This window comes from Macrotis lagotis, chromosome 4 (genome assembly GCF_037893015.1).
Source record: "Macrotis lagotis isolate mMagLag1 chromosome 4, bilby.v1.9.chrom.fasta, whole genome shotgun sequence".
NCBI classification, from domain to species: Eukaryota; Metazoa; Chordata; class Mammalia; order Peramelemorphia; family Peramelidae; genus Macrotis; species Macrotis lagotis.
Genome location: NC_133661.1, coordinates 157,258,123 through 157,278,072, shown reverse-complemented (window position 1 = coordinate 157,278,072; position 19,950 = coordinate 157,258,123). Strand labels below are relative to the sequence as shown.

The window sequence follows — 19,950 nt, the reverse complement described above, 5'->3', positions numbered from 1 at the left end:
TGCTTAGCACATAGTAGGCCCTTTTTTGGTTTTGGTTTTTGCAAGGCAATGGGGTTAAAGTGGCTTGCCCAAGGCCACGCAGCTAGATAATTATTAAGTGTCTGAGGCCGGATTTGAACTCAGGTACTCCTGACTACAGGGCTGGTGCTCTATCCACTGCGCCACCTAGCCGCCCCCACATAGTAGGCCATTAACAAATGTTGAGTTGATTTTCTGATTCTTGGCTCGAACCAAAGCAGGACCCACATACTAAACTGTTTTCCCTCTAGTAGGGGAATCCAATGGTTGGGCCTGGATGACCAGTCCCGGGGCCAAGAGAACTGGGGAGCAGGGGAGTCAGATGAGAAATTCCAAAACTCTTGGGTCAGGGTTCCGGTTTCAATTTTAGGCCAGTTTACAGAAAAAATGATTCCTTGTTTGCAGGGTCTACTTGGGTAGCAGCTCCCAAGGGTGCTGAGGACCCAGGTAGGAACAACTCATCCTGAGGAAGAACTTCCTAGCATCATATCTGATCCACCCTGACCTGTAAAGCAAACTCTGTGTCCCCTGTCTCCATTATCACAGTATCAGCCCTCAGCTCCACAGTGTAACTTCAGTATACATTGAACAGCTTAACTCAGATCACATATTTTCTGAGTTGCATACTGGAGCAAATGATCTTTTTTTAATTGTGAAGAGCATAGAATATCTGAAAAAGAACAGAAATATCTTCCAGGGAACAAACTCCTTTAAGGGCCAGTGAATTCAGATAGAACAGAATAGTCCTTTTTTCCATTCAGGGTCCTTTTACCAATATAGTGGAACTAATATTAATCCTTACTAGTTAGTTTCTGGGCAGTGAGGTGGCCAGGTGGGAGAGCTCTAGTCCTGGTGTCAGAAAAGTTCAACTCTAACCTCAGATTTACTAGGCAAGTCACAATCCTGTTTGCCTCAATTTCCCCATCTGTCAAATGGTGAACTACCTTGGTATCCTTGCCAAGAAAACCGAAAAGGCTCACAAAGAACAGAACCTAACCAAAAAATGATGGAACAACAAAAGGTTAACTTAGCCCTTGTCCCAAATTTTATTATCTCTCCCTCCACCTCCCAAGAATCCCCATATCCAAACCAAGTTGGGGAAAGAATCTCACAATATTAGAGCAGGAAGGGAGCATCTAGCCCAACCCTCTCATTTTACAGATAGACTAAAGTTCAGAGAAGTCAAGTAACTCAACTAGAATCATACAGTAAATGACAGTTGTGACTGGAGCCTCCACCTCCAGATCCCTTGCTCTCTTATATGGCACATTGCTTCCCTTCTAACAAAGGAAATATACTCAGGTATTGATCTTTTGTGACCTATTAGCCTGTCTGGGGCATACAATTCATTTTTGTTTCTCCAAGCAAATGAAGGAATCCCTTCTGTCTACCTGTCTTCATTACTTGTTTTGTTGTTAATGGGCATGTCCTTAAGAGTGGTGATTTCAGATTATTTGGATTTTTCCCATTTATTCTGACCCTTCATGGCTACCCTATGCCCACTAACCACTGGAGAGTTATAATGAAGACAAAAGAATTTAATGCAAAGTAATTAAATGCACAGTAACCCAAAGGGTGAAATTCTCTGGCCAAAAAAGTGACAATGCATTACTTGCATTTTGTTAAAAATATCTCCTGTCATGATATCAACATCTCATAGCATGTGAGCCCATCATGAGGGTTCACCTTGGGTTCTGGAGACCTCAAGAGTGATCTATTGTACTTCTAGGAACCCTTTCTGCTCCTCACCCCCACCCACGCAGGAGTGACAGGACCATTCCAAAGCCAGGGTCACATATTTTCAGCCTTTTCCCCCTGGAAAATTGCATTTTAATTTGTGGCCCCTTACTGGGCAGACCTGGCAGCTGCTGTTGAAAGTTGGAATCCGACCCTGCTGTACAGATGGAGCCTGGTTGCCATGGCAGCTGGGTATTTATTACCATCTCTCTCCACCCGAAGTTGGCAGTGGATGGACTTTAGCATTGAATCAACAAGAGAAGTAACAAAGAAAAAGGAATCTTAAGAGTCCAGGTAGCCAGCTCCAGACCCAAACAGTGGAAATAATGGTGAGTGAACTGAGGTCACTAGTTGGGCTCAGCATGGAACAAGGAAGGCTGGCTATGGATGATTTCTTCTTGTTAACTTTCTTTTTCTCTCTGTCTCTGCTACAGGCAAAATTTCTGTCACAGGATCAAATTAATGGTATGTACAATTTGCTTTTTAATTAGTAGGATCAGGCACATTTACCAGTTTAAGGCACTTGTAAAAGCAAGCCTCATTCTTAGGAGTTTTGCTGTATTGATTACCACTGCTCATGACCTGAGATCAGGGTGACAGTGGCTGAGGGATGGTGGTCTACAAGCTGGGCTAGAAGAGTGGTAGGTCCAGCTGTGGTCTGTCACTGGCATCCTTAGCCCCTGACTTCCTGGTTGCTCTTGTAAGAAGAAAAGCTCAAAACCTGGAAGAAATGTTGAGTTTGTTGAGGAAGGCAAGACTTGGGGGGAAAGTATGGAGAGTCAAGAAAGGGAATTGTTCTATTTGGAAAGCAAAAGAGGAAGAAGTAGAAAAAGAGGAGGAGATGGGGGCGGGGAGAGGAGGCAGAGAAGGCATAGGGAAAGGAATGAAAAAGCTCGTTTGATTTTCCTTGGACTTCCAAAGTACTTCTTACCTAACCTGCAAGGAGAGGTTCAGAGGGGAATGTTGAAAGCCACTTTGTGGGTTTATATTCTTTTTTTTTAACAAAGTTTTTATTTTTTCCAATTATATGCAAAGCTAGTTTTCAGCATTCATCCTTTTGCAAGTCTTTGGGTTCCACATTTTTCTTTTTTTCTTTTGACTTTTGCAAGGCAATGGGTTTAAAGTGATTTGCCCAAGGTCACACGGCTAGGTAATCATTAAGTGTCTGAGAGCAAATTTGAACTCAGGTCCTCCTGACTCCAGGATGGGTGGTCTATACGCTGCGCCACCTAGCTGCCCCAAGTTCCACATTTTTCTATCCTTTCACTCCCCTTGTGGCAGCGAACACTCTGACTTGGTTGTGCTTGTACGGTTGTGTTTAGCATATTTCCATATTAGTCGTGTTGTGAAATAAGAATTAGGTTTCATGACTCTCCCCAGCGTTTAGAGACTGACGTCCCCCTCAGCCATGCCACCCCACTCCAGGGCAAGAGCAGCTGTAATCGATAGAGCAGAGCTGCGAGCAATAAGGCTTGCTTAAACTTTTACAAGTTAAGTTTGGTGTCTGCAATTCTGTGTTTGATCCAATTCCCTTCCTTTAAAGACGACGAAATTGAAACCCAGAGAAGGAAGCGACAAATCCAAGTCACGGGGCAAGCGCTGCTCTAATTTGTGGTGGTCTCTCAAACACACTCACCTCCACAAGGAAGTGAAATTAGGAATCTTGGTAAAGAGGGAGAGGGTGCTGGGGAGCACTGGACCGAAAAGAATCGGAGGCTTTTTGCTACAGCCCCTCCGGGAGGTCACCCGCTTCCCAGCCCGGGGGCACCCATTCCCTTCCCTCCCCATACGTGGAAGCTGTAAAAGAGAATGATGGCCAGTGGCCTCCGCCAGAGGAAAGGCTTGCGTGTCTGCCCCGTGCACTCCACACACACGGCTGCCACTTTATTCCTGGTATCCCCTTCCTCCTCCTCCCCTCCTCCCCACTGTCCCTTCCCCTCCTCCCCTCCCCACTGTCTCCCTCCCCCAACAAGCCTGCCTGCCCGCCTGTCCCCCTCCTCCTCTTCATCCTTCCCCTCCCCCTCCCCACTGCCCCCTCCTCCTCTTCATCCCCCCCCCCCCCCCAAGCCCGGCCGCCCGTCTCCGGGCTCATCCCAACCCGACCTGACAGCAGTCCAGGCCCTTAGTCCTCGCCCCCCGGGCCCCCCAGGCCACACAAGAGGCGGCCACTCGCCCGCAGCCCGCCGGCCCCTCATTAGCCCCCGGTGACCCCGCGCAGGCCGGGCGCTCGGAGGCCCGGAGAGGCGCCGCCGCCCCGGGGGGCCGGGGCCTGGGAGCCCAGACAAGGGCCGCGCCGCCGGGCTCCGGGGAGAAGGCTCTGCCCCTCGGCGCCTGCGGGGCGGAGGGGGCCCCGGGCCGCACCCCTCGTTCTGCGGGGTGGGCTGGGGGGCGGCGGCCCCCGGCCCCGCGCCCAGGAGCGCCCCCTTTGTCTCCGCAGAGTTCAAGGAGTGCTTCTCCCTCTACGACAAGGGCCAGCGGGGCCGGATCCGGGCCCGCGACCTCCTGGAGGCCATGCGCTGCCTGGGGGCCAGCCCGACCCCGGGCGAGGTCGCGAGACACCTGCGGGACCTGGAGCTAGGTGAGGCGGGCGGAGCCCGGCCCGGGGGCCCGGGCGGGGGGCGGGGCGGGGCTGGGACGGACACTGCGCACCGAGCCGGACCAACGTCCCGGGTGGAGACCGGGAGAGAAGCGCAGGAGAGCCCCGCCACCCGGGGCGGGGGGCTAGCGGCGGTGCGGAGCAGAGCATCCGTGCCCGGGCCTCGGGGGTGCCAGGCCCCGCAGCTCAGAGCCCGAGCCCCGGCGGCCCCGGGCCGGGCCTCTCCTCTAGCGGAAGTGTCATTAGAAACTTAGCAGTTACGGACAGGCACCGCATTCCCAGATCACCCGCAACACGAGAAGGGGCTATGTGTGACCTTCTCGTAGTTGATTTTTAATGACAGTTTTTCAAGTAATAAACTTTTAATTCTCTCTGCATCCATTCCTCCTGCTCTTCATCGATAAAATAAAAACAAAAACCCCCGATGCCCTCCGAGAGAAACTTAACAATTGTGGACACACATAAACATTTCCATAGACTAAGAACAAAAAGGAGGATCATGTATGAAGCCCTGATCTTTTCTTAGTTTATTTGGTAATTAATTTCTTTCATTTAACAGAAATTTAATTTTCTCTCTTCCTACAACCATTCCCCACGCCTCATAAAAGAAAACAAAAGCAAAAACCCTTAATGTTCGTTGTTATAAATTTAACAAGTATAAATAATTCCATATACAAAGAACAAAAAAGAGGATTATATATGAAACCATAACCTTCTGTGGGTTTACTTGTAGTTAAATCTTTTTCAGTGAATAAAAAATTAATTTTCTCTCTTTCCCATTTCTTCTCCCTCCCTCCCCCCATCAAAACCAAAACAAAACACTTTATTCTATGAAGTCAAGCAGGGAAATGATTCCTATTATCCCCCGTATTCAATAATGGGTGTTTTCCTTATGGCATGTTGAATCCATTTTTCTCTCTGTTCAGAGGTAGGGAACATGTTTCACCGCCTGTCCTCTGGATTACTTCATTCTGCCTCAGTTCACACAAGTCTTCCCAGGTTTCTCTAAAACTAACTCATCATTTCTTCCTGATTTCTCTTTCCAAAGCACATCCATGCAGTACTGGCATCCAGAAGGATTCGAGCACAGCAAATAGGCAATCCTGAAAAAACTGTTCGGAAAGATGTCTGTGTATCTAGGGTTATGGAGACATGAAAGTATTGAATCTTCAGTCAACATAAGCCCAACAGCAGCTGATAGGGCAGTAGATAGAGCTCTGTTAGAAGTCTGACAAAAATCTGAGTTCAAGTGTGACATCAGACACCCTGGACAAGTCACTTATGCTCTGTTTGCTTCCATTTCCTTATCTATAAAATGAGGATGAAAATGAGATAATATTTTAAAATGCTTAGCACAGGCACTACATAGATGCTCTTTTTCCCCTTTAAAGTCTGCAATGTGCATGTTTTCCATGCTTTACTTCATTTGAACCTCAACAATCTTGTGAAAAAGGTACTATGCATATCTTTATTTTACAAATGAACACACTAAATTCATGGATGTTAAATAATTCATCTGTGCTCAAACATCTACTGCATTACAGATTTAGTGCTAAAAGGAATCTTACATGTCATCAGTTCTCCAAATTGTTTTTTGCAAGGCAATTTAAGTGACTTGCCTAAGGCCACACAGCTAGGTAATTTATTATTATTATTATTATTATTATTATTATTATTATTATTATTATATTGTAAGGCATTGGGGTTAAGTAGCTTGCCCAAGGCCACACAGCTAGGTAATTATTAAGTGTCTGAGGCTGGATTTGAACTCAGGGACTCCTGACTCCAGGGCCAGTGCTCTATCCACTTCAACATAGTCACCCCCAGTTCTCCAAATTTTACAAATCAGGAAGATCCTTAGGATGACTAGTTTAGTCTAATCATGTAATAGGAATAACACTGAATTTGAAGATTTGGGTTTCATTCCAGGGTGAAGTAACTACAGCTTTCCTTCAAGGCTTCAGAATTTAGTTTTCATGAATGGTCTCATAGAATCATTTTCCTAGAGTTTTAGGATGTGCTTCCTTTTCCCAGGCAGATCCCTGGAGCATCTATCTCTCTTCCAAGCAACCTTTGTACTCTGCTCTAGGCACTAAAACTCAGTTCAGGTTCATTTACTACTATGACTGCAGAAACATTTAATATGTCTAGATCTGTACTTCACCAAATGTAAAGTAAGGACACTGAATTTAATTCTTGACAAGTCCCTTCCATTTATTTTTTTCCCTTATTGATATTTTATTTTTTCCAATTTCATGTTATGAAAGCTTTTCCATATTCATACACATGCAAATTTATAAATTTCATAATTTTCTTCCACCCTCCCTTCCCACCTCTCTCCCCTCAGTGGTGAACAGTCCAGTGAACATTATACATATACATTTTGTTTAATATGTTTACATTATTAGTAATTTTCTTCATGAAGAATTAGGACTAAGGGAAAAGAAAGAAAACCATGGGATAGAAAGGAAAAACATAAGGGAAATTTTTTAAAAAGTGAACATAGTAGGGATAGTGGATAAAGCACCAGCCCTGGAGTCAGGAGGACCTGAGTTCAAATTCGGCCTCAGACACAATTATTGCCTAGTTGTGTGACCTTGGGCAAGTCACTTAACCCCACTGCCTTGTCAAAAAAAAACCCCAACAAAACAAAAAAGTGAACATAGTGTTCATTCAGATTCTGTAGTTTGCTTTTGTTTTGTTTTGTCTGTCTGGATGTGGACGGTATTGTCCATAAAGGTCTCCAGTAGTTCTCTGAATTACTGGAAGGAGCTGCATCCATCAAAGTTCATCAACTCATGATGTTATTGATGTGTACAATGTTCTCTTGGTTCTGTTCCCTTTGCTCAGCATCAGATCCTGTAATTATTACTATGCTTCTCTAGAGTCTGACCATTTATAGTTTTTTATAGAACAATAGTATCCATAACATTCATACACCATAACTTGTTTAGCCATTCACCAACTGATGGGCATCCCCTCAATTTCCAATTCTTTACCACTACAAATTGAGCAGCTGTTAATATTTTGGAACATGTAGTCCCTTCCATTTCTAAATATTATGGATCCCCTAATTTTTGCAAATGAGGAACAAATTGACCTGTCCAAAGTCTCATAATTAGGAAGTAGCAAAGCTGGGACTTGAAACCAGACTTTCTGACTCCAAGGCCTGGATTTGTCCTGCTGTGCAATGTTTCCTCTAATTTATCTTGTTCCATCATTTTAGGCCTGGGGTCCTTCTGACCCCATTTGGAATTTTCTTGGCAAAGATACTGGACTTGTTTGCCATTTCCTTCTCTATATTACAGAAGAGGAAAATAAAGCAAACAGTGACTTGCCCTGGGTCATACAGTTAGTAAGTGAGGCTAGATTTGAATTTAGGTTTTCCTGACTCCAGGCCTGACAGTCTATCTACTGTACCACCTAATTGGCCCCTCCTCTAATCCATAGGGAAAGCAAGTGTAGAAAAACTAAAGGCAGTCCCCCACTCCCTTTTTAATGGGTCTATGTTGTTTGAATGATCTCCATTAGCCACTCTCAGGTTTCCTGGAGAAAACTCTCTCTTCCTTATCCCTTGTACTTTGGCATTTCCAGACAGAAATTCAGAGTTGGATTTCTCTACCTTCCTTACCATCATGCATAAGCAAATGCAACAGGAAGAGCCACAAAAAGAAATTCTGTTGGCTATGTTGATGACTGATAAAGAAAAGAAGGGGTACATCACTGCGGAAGAGCTAAGATCCAAACTCACTAAACTGGGAGAACGACTAACCAACAAGGAAGGTAAGGGACCTCCTCTGTATGAGGCCACAAGGAAACCAGCTGCCCCCAGCCCCAGGAGTAGCAGAGGGCAGACATCCATCTGGTATTTCTGCTGCTCTGCCAGCTGATAACAAGTGTGAGGTTGGACTGTTGTTAGGCTGGGCCTGAATTAGGGTCCTTCTTGCACCTGGGATCCTTCTCCATACCTCAGCCATGATCTCCTTATAACAGGATCCCATATTTACAGTGGAAAAGGGTGTTTACAGTTCATTTAGGGTCGCCTTCTCATTTTTTGTTTTAAACAGAGAAACTGAGGCTCAGAGAGTTTAATTTACTTACCTCACATGAGTACTACACCTCACATAAATTTACACAGGTAGTAAATTGCAGAGGCAGGATTGGAACCCAGGTCCTTTTTGCTTCATATCTTCGACCATTGTTGTTCAGTCCCATCAGACTCTTCATGGCCCCAAAGCGTTTTCTTGACAGAGATACTGGAATGGCTTCTCATTTCCTTCTCCAGCCCATTTTACAGATGAGTAAACTGAGGCACAGGATTAAGTGACTTGCCCAGGGTCATGCTGGTGAGTATGTGAGGCTGAATTTGAACTCAGGGAGATGAGCTCTGTCCACTGAATCACAACTGTCCTTAGGGCAGTCGGATTAGATGATCTCAAGGTACCTTTCTACTCTACAATTCTATGAATTTAAAACACTTTTTTAAAAAAAGTGTTAATATTGGAGCAGAAATTTACTCATTCTCAGCAGGGACAAAAATTCAGGGGTTTTCTCAAAATGTTTTTTCAGCTAGACTTGGTGTCTTCATCAATGTTTAAGGAAAATCCCTTCATAGAACATCACAGTAGTTTACAAATCTACAAGGACTTTTCCTCAGGCCCCTCCAGGTTCTAGAAGTTCACACGGATATGTCACCTTTGTTCCTTGACAGCTAGTAAAGTAAATATCTAGGAGTAATCTGGTTCCAACTCCCACATACTTTCCAAGGAAATACAGTATTTCAGGAATGTGGAGGATTCGAAACCTTTCCAAATCAACAGTCATGGCTAACCTTTCCCCCTCCTAAGAACTTGCCTTTTTATTTGAGAAATCAGATCTTTCTTGGCTCCACTCCAACACAAAACCTTGACATCAGACAAAGACCCTGCCCCGGAATGAGCCACTGTGTTCTGTCCTTAGAGTCTCCCCTCCCCCAGGCACAGGATGGTGGTCAGGCCCAGACCACCATGTGTCCTCCCTCCCACTTAGTCAATTTGGAGGCAGGGAAACTGGGGACAAATGATTCAAGGATCCAGTTTCCTTTCAGGCTGCTCTAGCCAGTGTTTACCTTCATAGCATTACCTGACCACATCTCTCAACATTTCGTATTTCTTCATAAGTGACAACCAAATTCCAGAGCCCAAGGCCAGAAACCTGGAAATGATTTTTCTCCTGGTTAATTGGTTAATTCCTTTCCTGCAGAAAATTCAGCTGATATTTAATGACGGCCTAGTTTAGGCAAAATAAAAAGGTGGGTGGTTGGGTGGGAAATCTACTGGATACCCAAAATAGATCCTTTTTTTGGGGGGTGGTGGTGATTAAGGTGACCCTTTTTATTTTAGACCTTTCTTTGTATCCTCCAGCACTAGGTACAATGTAGGTGATGATGATGATGATATCTGTCCTCCATTCTAGAAGATTCATTCTAGCTTAATAGATAATTGGTAATTTGACTTGTCAAAGATACCTCAACAGAAAAAACATTCAATTTAAATCAAAGATTTTTTTTTTTTTGAGTACCTACTTCTTAGCTACTGGGTGAGAGGCAGGCAGCCTCGGTGGATTTGAAAGTCTTAGGTCACATCTTGCATCTGACACAAATTAATTGTATGATTTTGGGCTGGTTCCTTAACCTCTCTGTGACCAAACTTCGAAGACAATGAATTGCAGAGCCAGTTAAGATCTGAGCTTGGGAGAGGAGGCTTCTCACTGGGATTTCCCCTAGACAACAAGAACTGTATGAAGCCCAGTGCATGATGCTTGAGATATCAAAAAACAGAATCCATCTTTCCCTTTAACTTACATTCTAAAAGAGGGAATAACACATTTGAAGCAGTGGCTGTGATAAATTTGCTAAGCAGAAGGCTATGACAGATTTGAGAAAGAAGGAGAACTTCTATGTGAGGCATCAGGAAAGGCTTCATGGGTGTGAGTGTGTGTGGGAAAAGTGTTGTTCCTCAGTGGGCTTGGAAGAAAAGAGGTATCAACAAGCATCAATCTGCAAGGAGACAGTTCCTGGGGAAAACAATGGTATACAAAGATTCAGAAAGGCAAGAGAGGGTGGTATGAGGTTAGGGAGTGGCTATTTTCTTTGGATTGGCTGGGACATAACTGTTATTGCTGTTTAGTTGTTTCAGTTGTGTCTGACTCTTTGTGATTCTAGTTGTGGTTTTCTTGGCAGAGATACTGGACTGGTTTGCTATTTCCTTTTCTCGTTCATTTTGCTGATGAAGAAATTGAGGCAAACAAGGTTAAATGACTTGCCCAGGGTCACACAGCTAGAAAGTGTCTATAGCTAGATTTGAACTCAGGTCTTCCTGACTCCAGGCCCAATACATTTTAGCTGAAACATAGCAGAGAGGGGAATAAATTGTATGCATAAGTCTAAGAATAGTAGTTTTGACCTTCTAACACCAAAGTATTTTATCCTGCAGCAATGAGGAACCAAGGGAGTTTTTTGAGCAAGGGAATTTTCTGTTGTGATCTGCATTAGAAAAATAATTTGGTAGTAGTCTGAAGTCTCAACCAGAGCAAGGATAGAGATGTTTGTCATATAGATTGAGATCTATATGACATTTTTCAGGGAGGGGCTCCTATACCTTCCTGAATCCCCCATGAAATATAGAAACTAATGGGTAGGTTCACAGCTTAAAATTCTTTTCACCTTTCCAGGAAGTGTATGAGACTTTCATGGGGTTTTTGGTTAAGTAAAAGAGAATTAAAAATTAATAGAATCTGAGATTTGGAAGAGACTTCTGCTATTATCTAGTCCCTGCAAGCAATATGAGTAGAATCCCCTCAACATTACTAATGAATAGTCACCTATCTTCTATTTGAAGACCTCCATTAATATAAAGGAGTACTGATGATGAGGAAGGAGAATGGACACAGAGAAAAATTTCTCCCATCAAGATTTTTTCTAAAACTCATTCCATTTCCAGTGCTTCCCTGTGCCACCATGTCATAAATAAATATCTTTGTGAATGACTTAACACCAAGATCTGCAAACCAGAGTCTCCTTCATATGTAAAGTCCTTTTTAAAACATTCTGACTTGGGAATCAGAAAACCCACCCTTACTAAATATGATTTGATACTTGAAGGAAATTATCCCTATTGTGTTTTTCTCCAAATTTAGGGCTTTGCATGCCAGAGATTATCAGGGTTCAGAGTCCTGGGTCTATCCTCTTCTTGCAGTCCTTTAGTGAGGGGAGAATCCACTACCTCTTTATCCCACCTTTGGATAACTGTTTTAAGTTTTTCCTTATATCAAACTTCTTGGCAGCTTCCACTTCCTACTCTTGTTTTGTCTTCTAGGTCCAAAATAAACAAAATCTAAACTCCTTTGGGGGACAGCCCTTCAAAATCCTTGAAGACTATCATGTCTTTCCTTCCCAAAATATGGTATAATTTTCAGGCCCTTCACTCTCCTGGCTGTCCTTGTCTTGACTTGGCTCAACCAAATCAGTGAATGTCCTTCCTAAAATGTGGCTCTCAGAACTGAACACTCTTCCAGATATGATCCAACTAGGGCAGAAGTAAAACAGATCTATGACTTAAATGGCACTGGACACACTTTTCAATGTAATCCTTGACCACATCAGGTTTGGACTATCCTCTCACAGGCAAAACATTTTCTGAAGAGTTGAGAAATGTCAGGACTACAGATACAACCCTGGGATCTAAATAAACCTCCCTAGGTAGTGAAATGCTTAGTTCCTTCTCACATCTGTTGGAAGTGTTTAGCCCTTAGAATTTTTTGGAGACTCATTAAAATGGACTTGGAGTTAAGAAGATCTACACTCAAACCCTGCCTCAGAATCTAGCTGGTCAAGTCATACCCGTTTTGAGTCCATTTGCATTTGTAAAATGGGGAGACTGGACCAGATGGCCTTTATGATACCATCTAGTTCTGAATCTGTGATCCTATGATTCTTTTCCATAACCAGAATGGTGGAGTGGATAGACCCCTGGCCCTCCTAGTAGGAAAATATGTCATCAACTAGCTGTGTAACCTTGGGAAAGTCATTTAATTTCTCTCTACCTCCATTTTCTCAACTATAAAAGAAGGATGATGGCTCACTGTTGTAAGGATCCCATGAAATAAATACATGTAAAGTGTCTGGTACATACAAAATACTGAACATGTACTTTTTATTTTTCTCTTTCCTTGTTCTTTAGGAAGAGCCACACACTTTTCTAATATTCATTGTGGAAAAAGGAGTTAGCAATAGTGGACTTGGAGTCAAGAGGTCTGGGTTCTAGTCTCATCTTCTGTCACTAATGAGCAAAGTCCCTTTTCTGTTTTTTCAACTGTCTGAGATGATCTCTCATCCATCATAGCTGTGCCACTACCAATCTCTATTGAGTAGGTGTTATGCCAGTTCTAACCACCTGATGGTTTAAAATCCCAGGAAAGGCTTTAAGAATAAAATAAATATTTTTCCTCGCTTTTCAATCCAGTAGTCACTAAGACTGTGACTGAATAGTATCTAGATTTTTTTCCTTCCAGGTTCTGAGGGACCCACCTGGGTCTTTTATCTGCCAAATATATAGGATTAAGAGGCAGCACTACAAATGGATGGAGATCCAGTCTTGGAGCCAAGATCTGGAGTCAAGTCTCACCTATCACAAATAAGGGCTGGTTGACTCTGGCCAAGTCACATTCCTTTTTAGTGTTCCTAAGTCACTCTCTTAGACTTTAAATTGCAGTATAATCCTACAAATGGAATCACAGATCTGGTTCCAAAAATATATATGGAGTTAGCAAGTAGGCTGCTGTTATTCTGTTAATTCATGTGTTTAATGGTCTGTATCCAAAGCAAACAACACATGCCACCAAACTCACATACATCTATCATTGATTTAGCCGGCAAAAAAAAAAAACAACAAAAAAACAGTAGCGTTTCCAATGAATGGAGAGAAGAACCAATTTTATCTCCTCCTGTGAGGCAGAAGGGACATCAGAACCTGGCTGAATGATTTTTTTCCCTTTTTAAATCTTGAAGCCATTTCCTGGCCTACTTTAGGACCTTGGTTCCTTACCAATCTTCAGATTAAGGACAGGAAATCAACACTGAGTACGACCCGATTTCTACCCAGATGGCATCGTCAGGCACTAGCACGATGCTGGAAAATCGTGTTTCCCATTAAAATGGGCATGAGGGAGTCTCCTGCTGGCAGCTTTCATCTTGCTCGAAAGTGACTCAGCCCCCAGCCGGAGAGGGATCTGATGTTCAGGGACGACATACTGGGAGGTTTCCAACTAGCCGGCTGCTTCGTAGGAAACTTCTTAGTGAAGGAAGATAAATTACAGTCTCCTCAACTTCCTAAAAATACCCAGAACTACTATTACTAGATACCAGCTTGGGTAGCGAACATAATAATTACACTTTGGGGAAGGATGGATGAACAGAGAATCACAGGACATTTCCTAACTGCCCTGAATAACATGTGCTTCGTTAGCTATGGCCCAGATAATGACAATTTTCATATCCTGATTTAAGACTCATGAGTCTAAGGTTGAATTTTTTTTGAAAAGTACAGAATAAAATGTTAATAACAACCTAGGGTGAGGAAAGAATGCCTTCATTTGATAATTTGATATTTAACATGGAATCCATGAACTTATTTTTGAAAACTGTATTTCAATACACTTGATTTCCTTTCTAATGCCACCTATTGTATATGTATGTATCCAACAATATAATTATGAGAAGGGGTCCAGGTATTTCACCATACTGCCAAAGGAACTCAAAATGTTAAGAACCTCTGCCTTAAAACAAAAGTTAAAGGAGAAAGAAAGAAGTATAAAAAGATTAAGATGAATTGACATTCTGGAATAGACTATATTGGGTGAAAAAGGATCCCGGTGAATCTCATGGATAATCCAATATTTTGCCCAGGTACTGAGATCCAGAAGAGACTTTGGAAACAAGAATTAAAAAAACGAACAAAAAAAACTTCTCAGAACAATTATAGTTTTATATTAGTGGCTTATAATTAGCAGATTTGTTTCAGTTTCAATATTCTCATTTAAAAAAGGAAGAAAGATAATAAAAGTTAAGACAAGATAATCTAGTACTATTTATCTTAGTGAGATCATGAAATAACTAGGAAGAAATTTTCAGCCCTCACACTCTTATCTACATCAGGGTCAATATAATGCCAGTTTAGGGATTAGGGATAGAGGGGGGTGCTTAATACATGTTTGTTAAATTAAACTTACCCTCAAAGCCAGAGAATCCTGAAGAGATTGGGTGAATCCCTGGGTTAAAAATGGTGGTTCAAATTGCTCAAAATGTCTTTTCTTCTGACTTCCCCCTCAAATTTTTAGAAAGTCTTTGGGAGCAGTCAGACTTTTTTTTCAGTCTAAAACTATTTAAGGGTGGTAAAATCCAAAGCCAGAGGGAGCAGAGGTAAAACTGTCTGAGCTTCCAAGTATAGGATAATATTTCTCTTGTCTATTTGGCACCTAATGTCATGCTTCCTTCAATGAATGGAAATGCTATAATGCCAGTGGGTATTCTAATATAATGGATTTTTTGAGGACCTCAATTTCTGAAAAGATGTGATGTATGTATGTTCAAACAACACTGACACTTAACTCAGAAATTCATGTGATTCATTCTAGTGGATGATCTCCTGAAAGAAGCGAATATTGGACCAAGTGGCAAAGTAAAATACAACGAATTTATCCAAATGATCACCCACCCTGCGCCTGATTACTGAATTGGATTGTTATAAAATGTATTCCTTTTCTTCTAGGCAAAATGGTAGTCATATCAAGAGTGCTAACTTATATCCCTGCTGCAATCACAGAAACTCTGTAATTACACAAATAAAATTGTTTTAACAGTCATGACCTTAATGAATGAGTATAACTTAAATGAGTCCATTTCATTAAAGACCAAAAGTAGCCAACTAGGTAGAAGGCTGGTCTAGAGTAGAGGAAGTATCTGAATTCAAATTTTGCCTTAGATACATAATAGCTGTGTCACCCTGGGCAACTCATTTTAACCCTGGTTCCCTTGGTTTCTCTATCTGTAAAATGGGCAGGAAAAGAAATTGCTTCCTTTTAGCATCTTTGCAAAGAAAACTCCAAGTAGTCATGATACAACCAAAAAATACCAAATACCTTTAAAACTCAAGGACTATTAATCAAAGGAGAAGAAAAACTCATTGTCACTGCAGCATTGTTAAAATATTTTTTGGTATAGTTTCATGCTGCCTCCCAGTGTCAGTCATATATTTCCAGTCCCTATCTTATGTACCATAATTCCAACATATTCTTCAAGACACATATACACATAAAATTAGTCACTAATATAAACCTACTAGCTGAGCAGAGGAAAACTGTAATAAGTTAATGTACTAAGTTTCTGTTACAGATAGAATATACTGAAATTCATGAATCCCTATACAAGCTTTTTTTTTTTCGCAAGGCCACTTAGGCTTGCCCAAAGTCACACAGCTAGGTAATTATTGTGTCTGAGGCCGCATTTGAACTCAGGTACTCCTGACTCCAGGGCTGGTGCTCTATCTACTGCACCACCTAGCTGCCCAACAAGTCTTTAAAAAAAACACAAACCATTTCTGACATAAAGTCAGCACTTGCCACTCACATTATTAGTCATAGGTTTTGGTGGAAACTGCACATTTTAGTAACTAGAGAGGTTTATTTACACCCCAGAACTTGATGGTTGTTTTTATTTTTCATCACTCACAGATGTCAAACTCCTTTCTCTTCTGTACACCTCAAAACTTGATAAATTCTAGGGAGGCTTGGCACACTTCTACTCTCCAAACTTAAATCTCTAAATGGTTCCTTACCCACTAACTTAATTCTTAAAAAAATAATATACCTTGCCTAGACTCCAACCATCTCCCCAAGCCATCAAGTGCATGTTCTCTCTTGCCACCCACTCAGTTCTCACCCCACTGGTATCTGGCTTCTAATATTGTTAACTCTATGGAAACTAAAATCCTCCAGGGTTATTAATAAATTCAGTGGTTAACACTAACCTTTTCCCAGTCTTTATCTTCTGTCACTTTTCTGGTACTTCTAGATACTATTTTACCTCTTCCTATGTGGCTATTTTTGCCCCACTTGGGATCCACAGCTTGCTGTTTCCTATTTATCAAGATGCTTTTTAATCTTTGTGGGATTATCTTTTAATTTTTACTCCATAAACATGGGTATTCCAAGGCTGTCTTGGGACCACCTTTTCTCTCTTCACCTTCCCTTGGTGAACTTGTTTGTGATTTCCTTTGCTTTTATGTTTGTCCTTCATACTCAAAGATCCTGACAAGAAGGTGATGCCAACTCATGTATCCTGGGGGCAGGAGCGGGTGCTATGCAAAGTTACCACCCTTTTTTCTCTGAAGGCATTTGGATCCAGTGGTCAGAACAATCAGGACAAATGGAGATGGTGCCCTGGATATGAGGCAGAGTTAAGCGACTTGTCCAGTCACACAGCTAGTAAATGTTTTGAGCTCAGATTTGAACTCATTTCCTCAAGATTTCGGGGCCTGCACTCTCCCCTCTGCACCATAGAGCTGATGAATATTACTTATCTACATTCACCTGTGCACAAAACATTCATATGAATCAGTGGCATTTCAAATTCAACATTTAAAAAAATGTAACTGCTTTCTTCTCAATTTCTATTTGGCTTAATTTCTCTTTTCTCTATCCTTTGTATACTTGCTAAAATATATAAGCACAGATATAATCATTTTTTTTACTCAATTATTTAATGGCTTTCCTAGCCTTTTCAGGATAGAAACAAGAACAAAACTCTATTGTATGTCATTTAAAGCTCTCCAAAAGAAATCTCTGGATTTTTTTTTTTTGGTGTTGTAGCCAAACCGGTATCATTAGTTTTATCCTAAACTTGGCCTTGTCCTCTTAAAAGCATGTCCCTTCTCTGCCGCCCCATCCGTTTGATGTTTCTCCCCAAATATTCCTAATGTATTGTCTCTTTAGTCTTTACTTAGAATTACCTGCTTCTTTGCCTACATCAGAATATAATCTCAAGAGGTGCTGTTTTCAAGAACAGTGCCAATCATATTAATACTTACAATAATACTGAGCTACTTAAGTTTAAAACTATATTGAAATTTTTGGGATACTCTAGTGCTAAACACACTGAAGATACTTGATACCAAATTTATGAGACTTCAAGTTCCTTTTTTACTAGGCTGTACTATAGCTTTAAGAGTTATATGGAATCCTGGAATCTTCTCATATTTATACTGTTTAAGCTGTTCCAAATGGATGTCATCTCCTGAAGATTTCTCAACCAAATATTCTAAGACATAAAATCTGTCCTCTTTCATTAAAAAACAAAACAAGGGGCGGCAAGGTGGCACAGTGGATGAAGCACCTCAAATCCGGACTCAGACACTGGGCTCAGACACTTAATAGTGTGGCCTTGGGCAAGCCACTTAACCCCATTTGCCTTGCAAAATCCTAAAAAACAACAAAAAAAAAACCCTGTTACAATGTTCACATCCTATTCTTAACCAAATCACAGACTGCATGTAGTCTACCTATTTTCTTGTGTCATTTACATTATAGTGTAACAATAATCTTTAATCATTCAAATTACAGGGGCAAGAAGTTAAAAAAAAATGACTATCATAGTATTTAGAACTCAGGAGGAAGCCTGGAGTCAAGTCAGATCACTTCATTTTAAAAGATGAGAAAAACCAAAGCCTTGATAGGGAAAGCAACTGGCCCAAGGTCATATGAGTAATTTATTTACATCCAGATCTTGGACTCCAAATTCAGGGATCTTTCCACTGCACCCCACTCTTCTTTGTTATTCACTAATGTGATAGGGGAAAGATGATCATACATGTCTTACTTACCACATAGACTTAAGTCTTGGGTGCTTTGGAAAGATTATCACTTATATACCCAGCCGTATATTTTACAGAAGACAATTAACTGAATGCTTTTTTTTTAATTACATCTAAAGAGCTCTACATAAACAGGTAACATTCAATAGGTAAACAATTTTTTCCAATGCATGTAATAAATATTTTCACTTGGTACTTTTTTACAAACTGACATTGGTCTACTATACATTTTTAAAAGCCATTTTACTGGTTTGGCATGCGGTATGGAAACTCTAAGAGAGAAATTTTTAAGGCAATGAGTCACAGATTTAAGTTCATGGAATTTATGGTAACTTTCATATCTGTTTATATACATTTCCCTTTGTAATTAAACAATTAACAGCAGCACACTCTGGGACCACCAGCTATTCTCCCCCCTCCCCCCCTTTGCATCTAAGCTGTTTATTTTTTTTTATTTTTTGAAAGAATTTAACACTTACATTGATAAAACAAAATCTTTCCTAAAATAATTTTAAATGTGCTTTAAAACCTTGAAATGCTGAATGTATTTAAAATTTAATTTAAAAAAATTTCCCACAGTTATTAATTTTAAAACTGGGCTATGAATTCAACCAGTTTCAGAAATCCAATATAAGAAGTAAATCTTTTACTCTCTTAGGAGATTTAGGTGAATCTTTGCTATGTAGGTAATGATCTAGAATTTTGATAATACTTATATTAAAGAGAATAAGAAATCCTTTTAATGCTCAAAATAAATTATAATCAACCAGCAATGGCATGGTTAAAGTTCAGATTTTGTTTATAAGATGTATCCAATAATGCCCACAAAAGCAATTAAAAGCCATTTTAACCCTGCTATTCAAACAAGTTATTTACTCATATTTGTGTGCATATATACATACACACATACAGTATTGTACGTACATAAACACAAATACAGACACACACACACACACACACACACACACACACACACACACACACACACACACACATACACACCCCTACTGTGAAAGACTCAGGCAATAGGGATGGGAGCCAAATGCCTGAAGATCAGTTACTGAATCTGTTCATACACAGTTCACCAAAGTTAAAAGAATCAGACAAAACCAGGAGTTACTTTTTTTTAAAACCTCTTTCTGAGACAGAAATGCAGTGTGATATGACTAATACTTTTTTTTTTACTGAATTGAAAGGGGCAGCAACAGATAATAAGATCTGAAAGTAAATTAAAATTACATCAAATGCAACATTTAAAAAAATTCAACAGGGCAAAAAAAAAATCAAGTACAGTGGAATGAAAACTAATACCCAAAGATAAGAGAAGGGTTAACTTTTTTTTTATGAAAGCAAGGAAGAAGATAAAAGATGAATGGAAATATATTTCCCCTCCATTTTTTGCCCTTGTTTATTTAGGTCTGGTTCAATGTTGGAACTGAGGGACATGGAACTTAAGTGATAAGCTTGCTGAATAAATGCTGAGTAGTTTTCAGCTCTTATTCAAAATGTTTATAATTCAGTTCCATACACAAAGATATTGATCTATAACTTAAAATCAACTTTAAAATTTACCTTAAAAATAGTTAAATTAATGGAAACATGTGCTTTATGATGTGAAAAGGAACTCCCCATGTCTTACCATCATTTCCACCTCAAGATCAAATTTAGAAATATATTATAATTTTATTACTAAAT

The 19,950-nt window shown here is 40.8% G+C and overlaps 1 protein-coding gene across 3 annotated transcripts; it reads left to right on the top strand.

Moving 5' to 3' along the window:
• The first annotated feature begins 1,689 nt into the window (after positions 1-1,689).
• Positions 1,690-15,244, top strand: CALML4 (calmodulin like 4). Of its 3 annotated transcripts, XM_074234485.1 has the most exons (6): positions 1,703-2,084; positions 2,190-2,220; positions 3,299-3,421; positions 4,193-4,333; positions 7,946-8,134; positions 15,023-15,244. In XM_074234485.1, the coding sequence occupies exons 4-6, from the start codon at positions 4,267-4,269 to the stop codon at positions 15,118-15,120; spliced, it is 354 nt and encodes a 117-aa protein (XP_074090586.1). In that variant the 5' UTR covers positions 1,703-2,084; positions 2,190-2,220; positions 3,299-3,421; positions 4,193-4,266; the 3' UTR covers positions 15,121-15,244. The 3 variants fall into 3 exon arrangements, with proteins under 3 accessions (XP_074090585.1, XP_074090587.1, XP_074090586.1); XM_074234484.1 differs by lacking the exon at positions 3,299-3,421 and having other exon boundaries at positions 1,690-2,084; XM_074234486.1 differs by lacking the exons at positions 3,299-3,421; positions 4,193-4,333 and having other exon boundaries at positions 1,695-2,084.
• Positions 15,245-19,950: the final 4,706 nt, after the last annotated feature.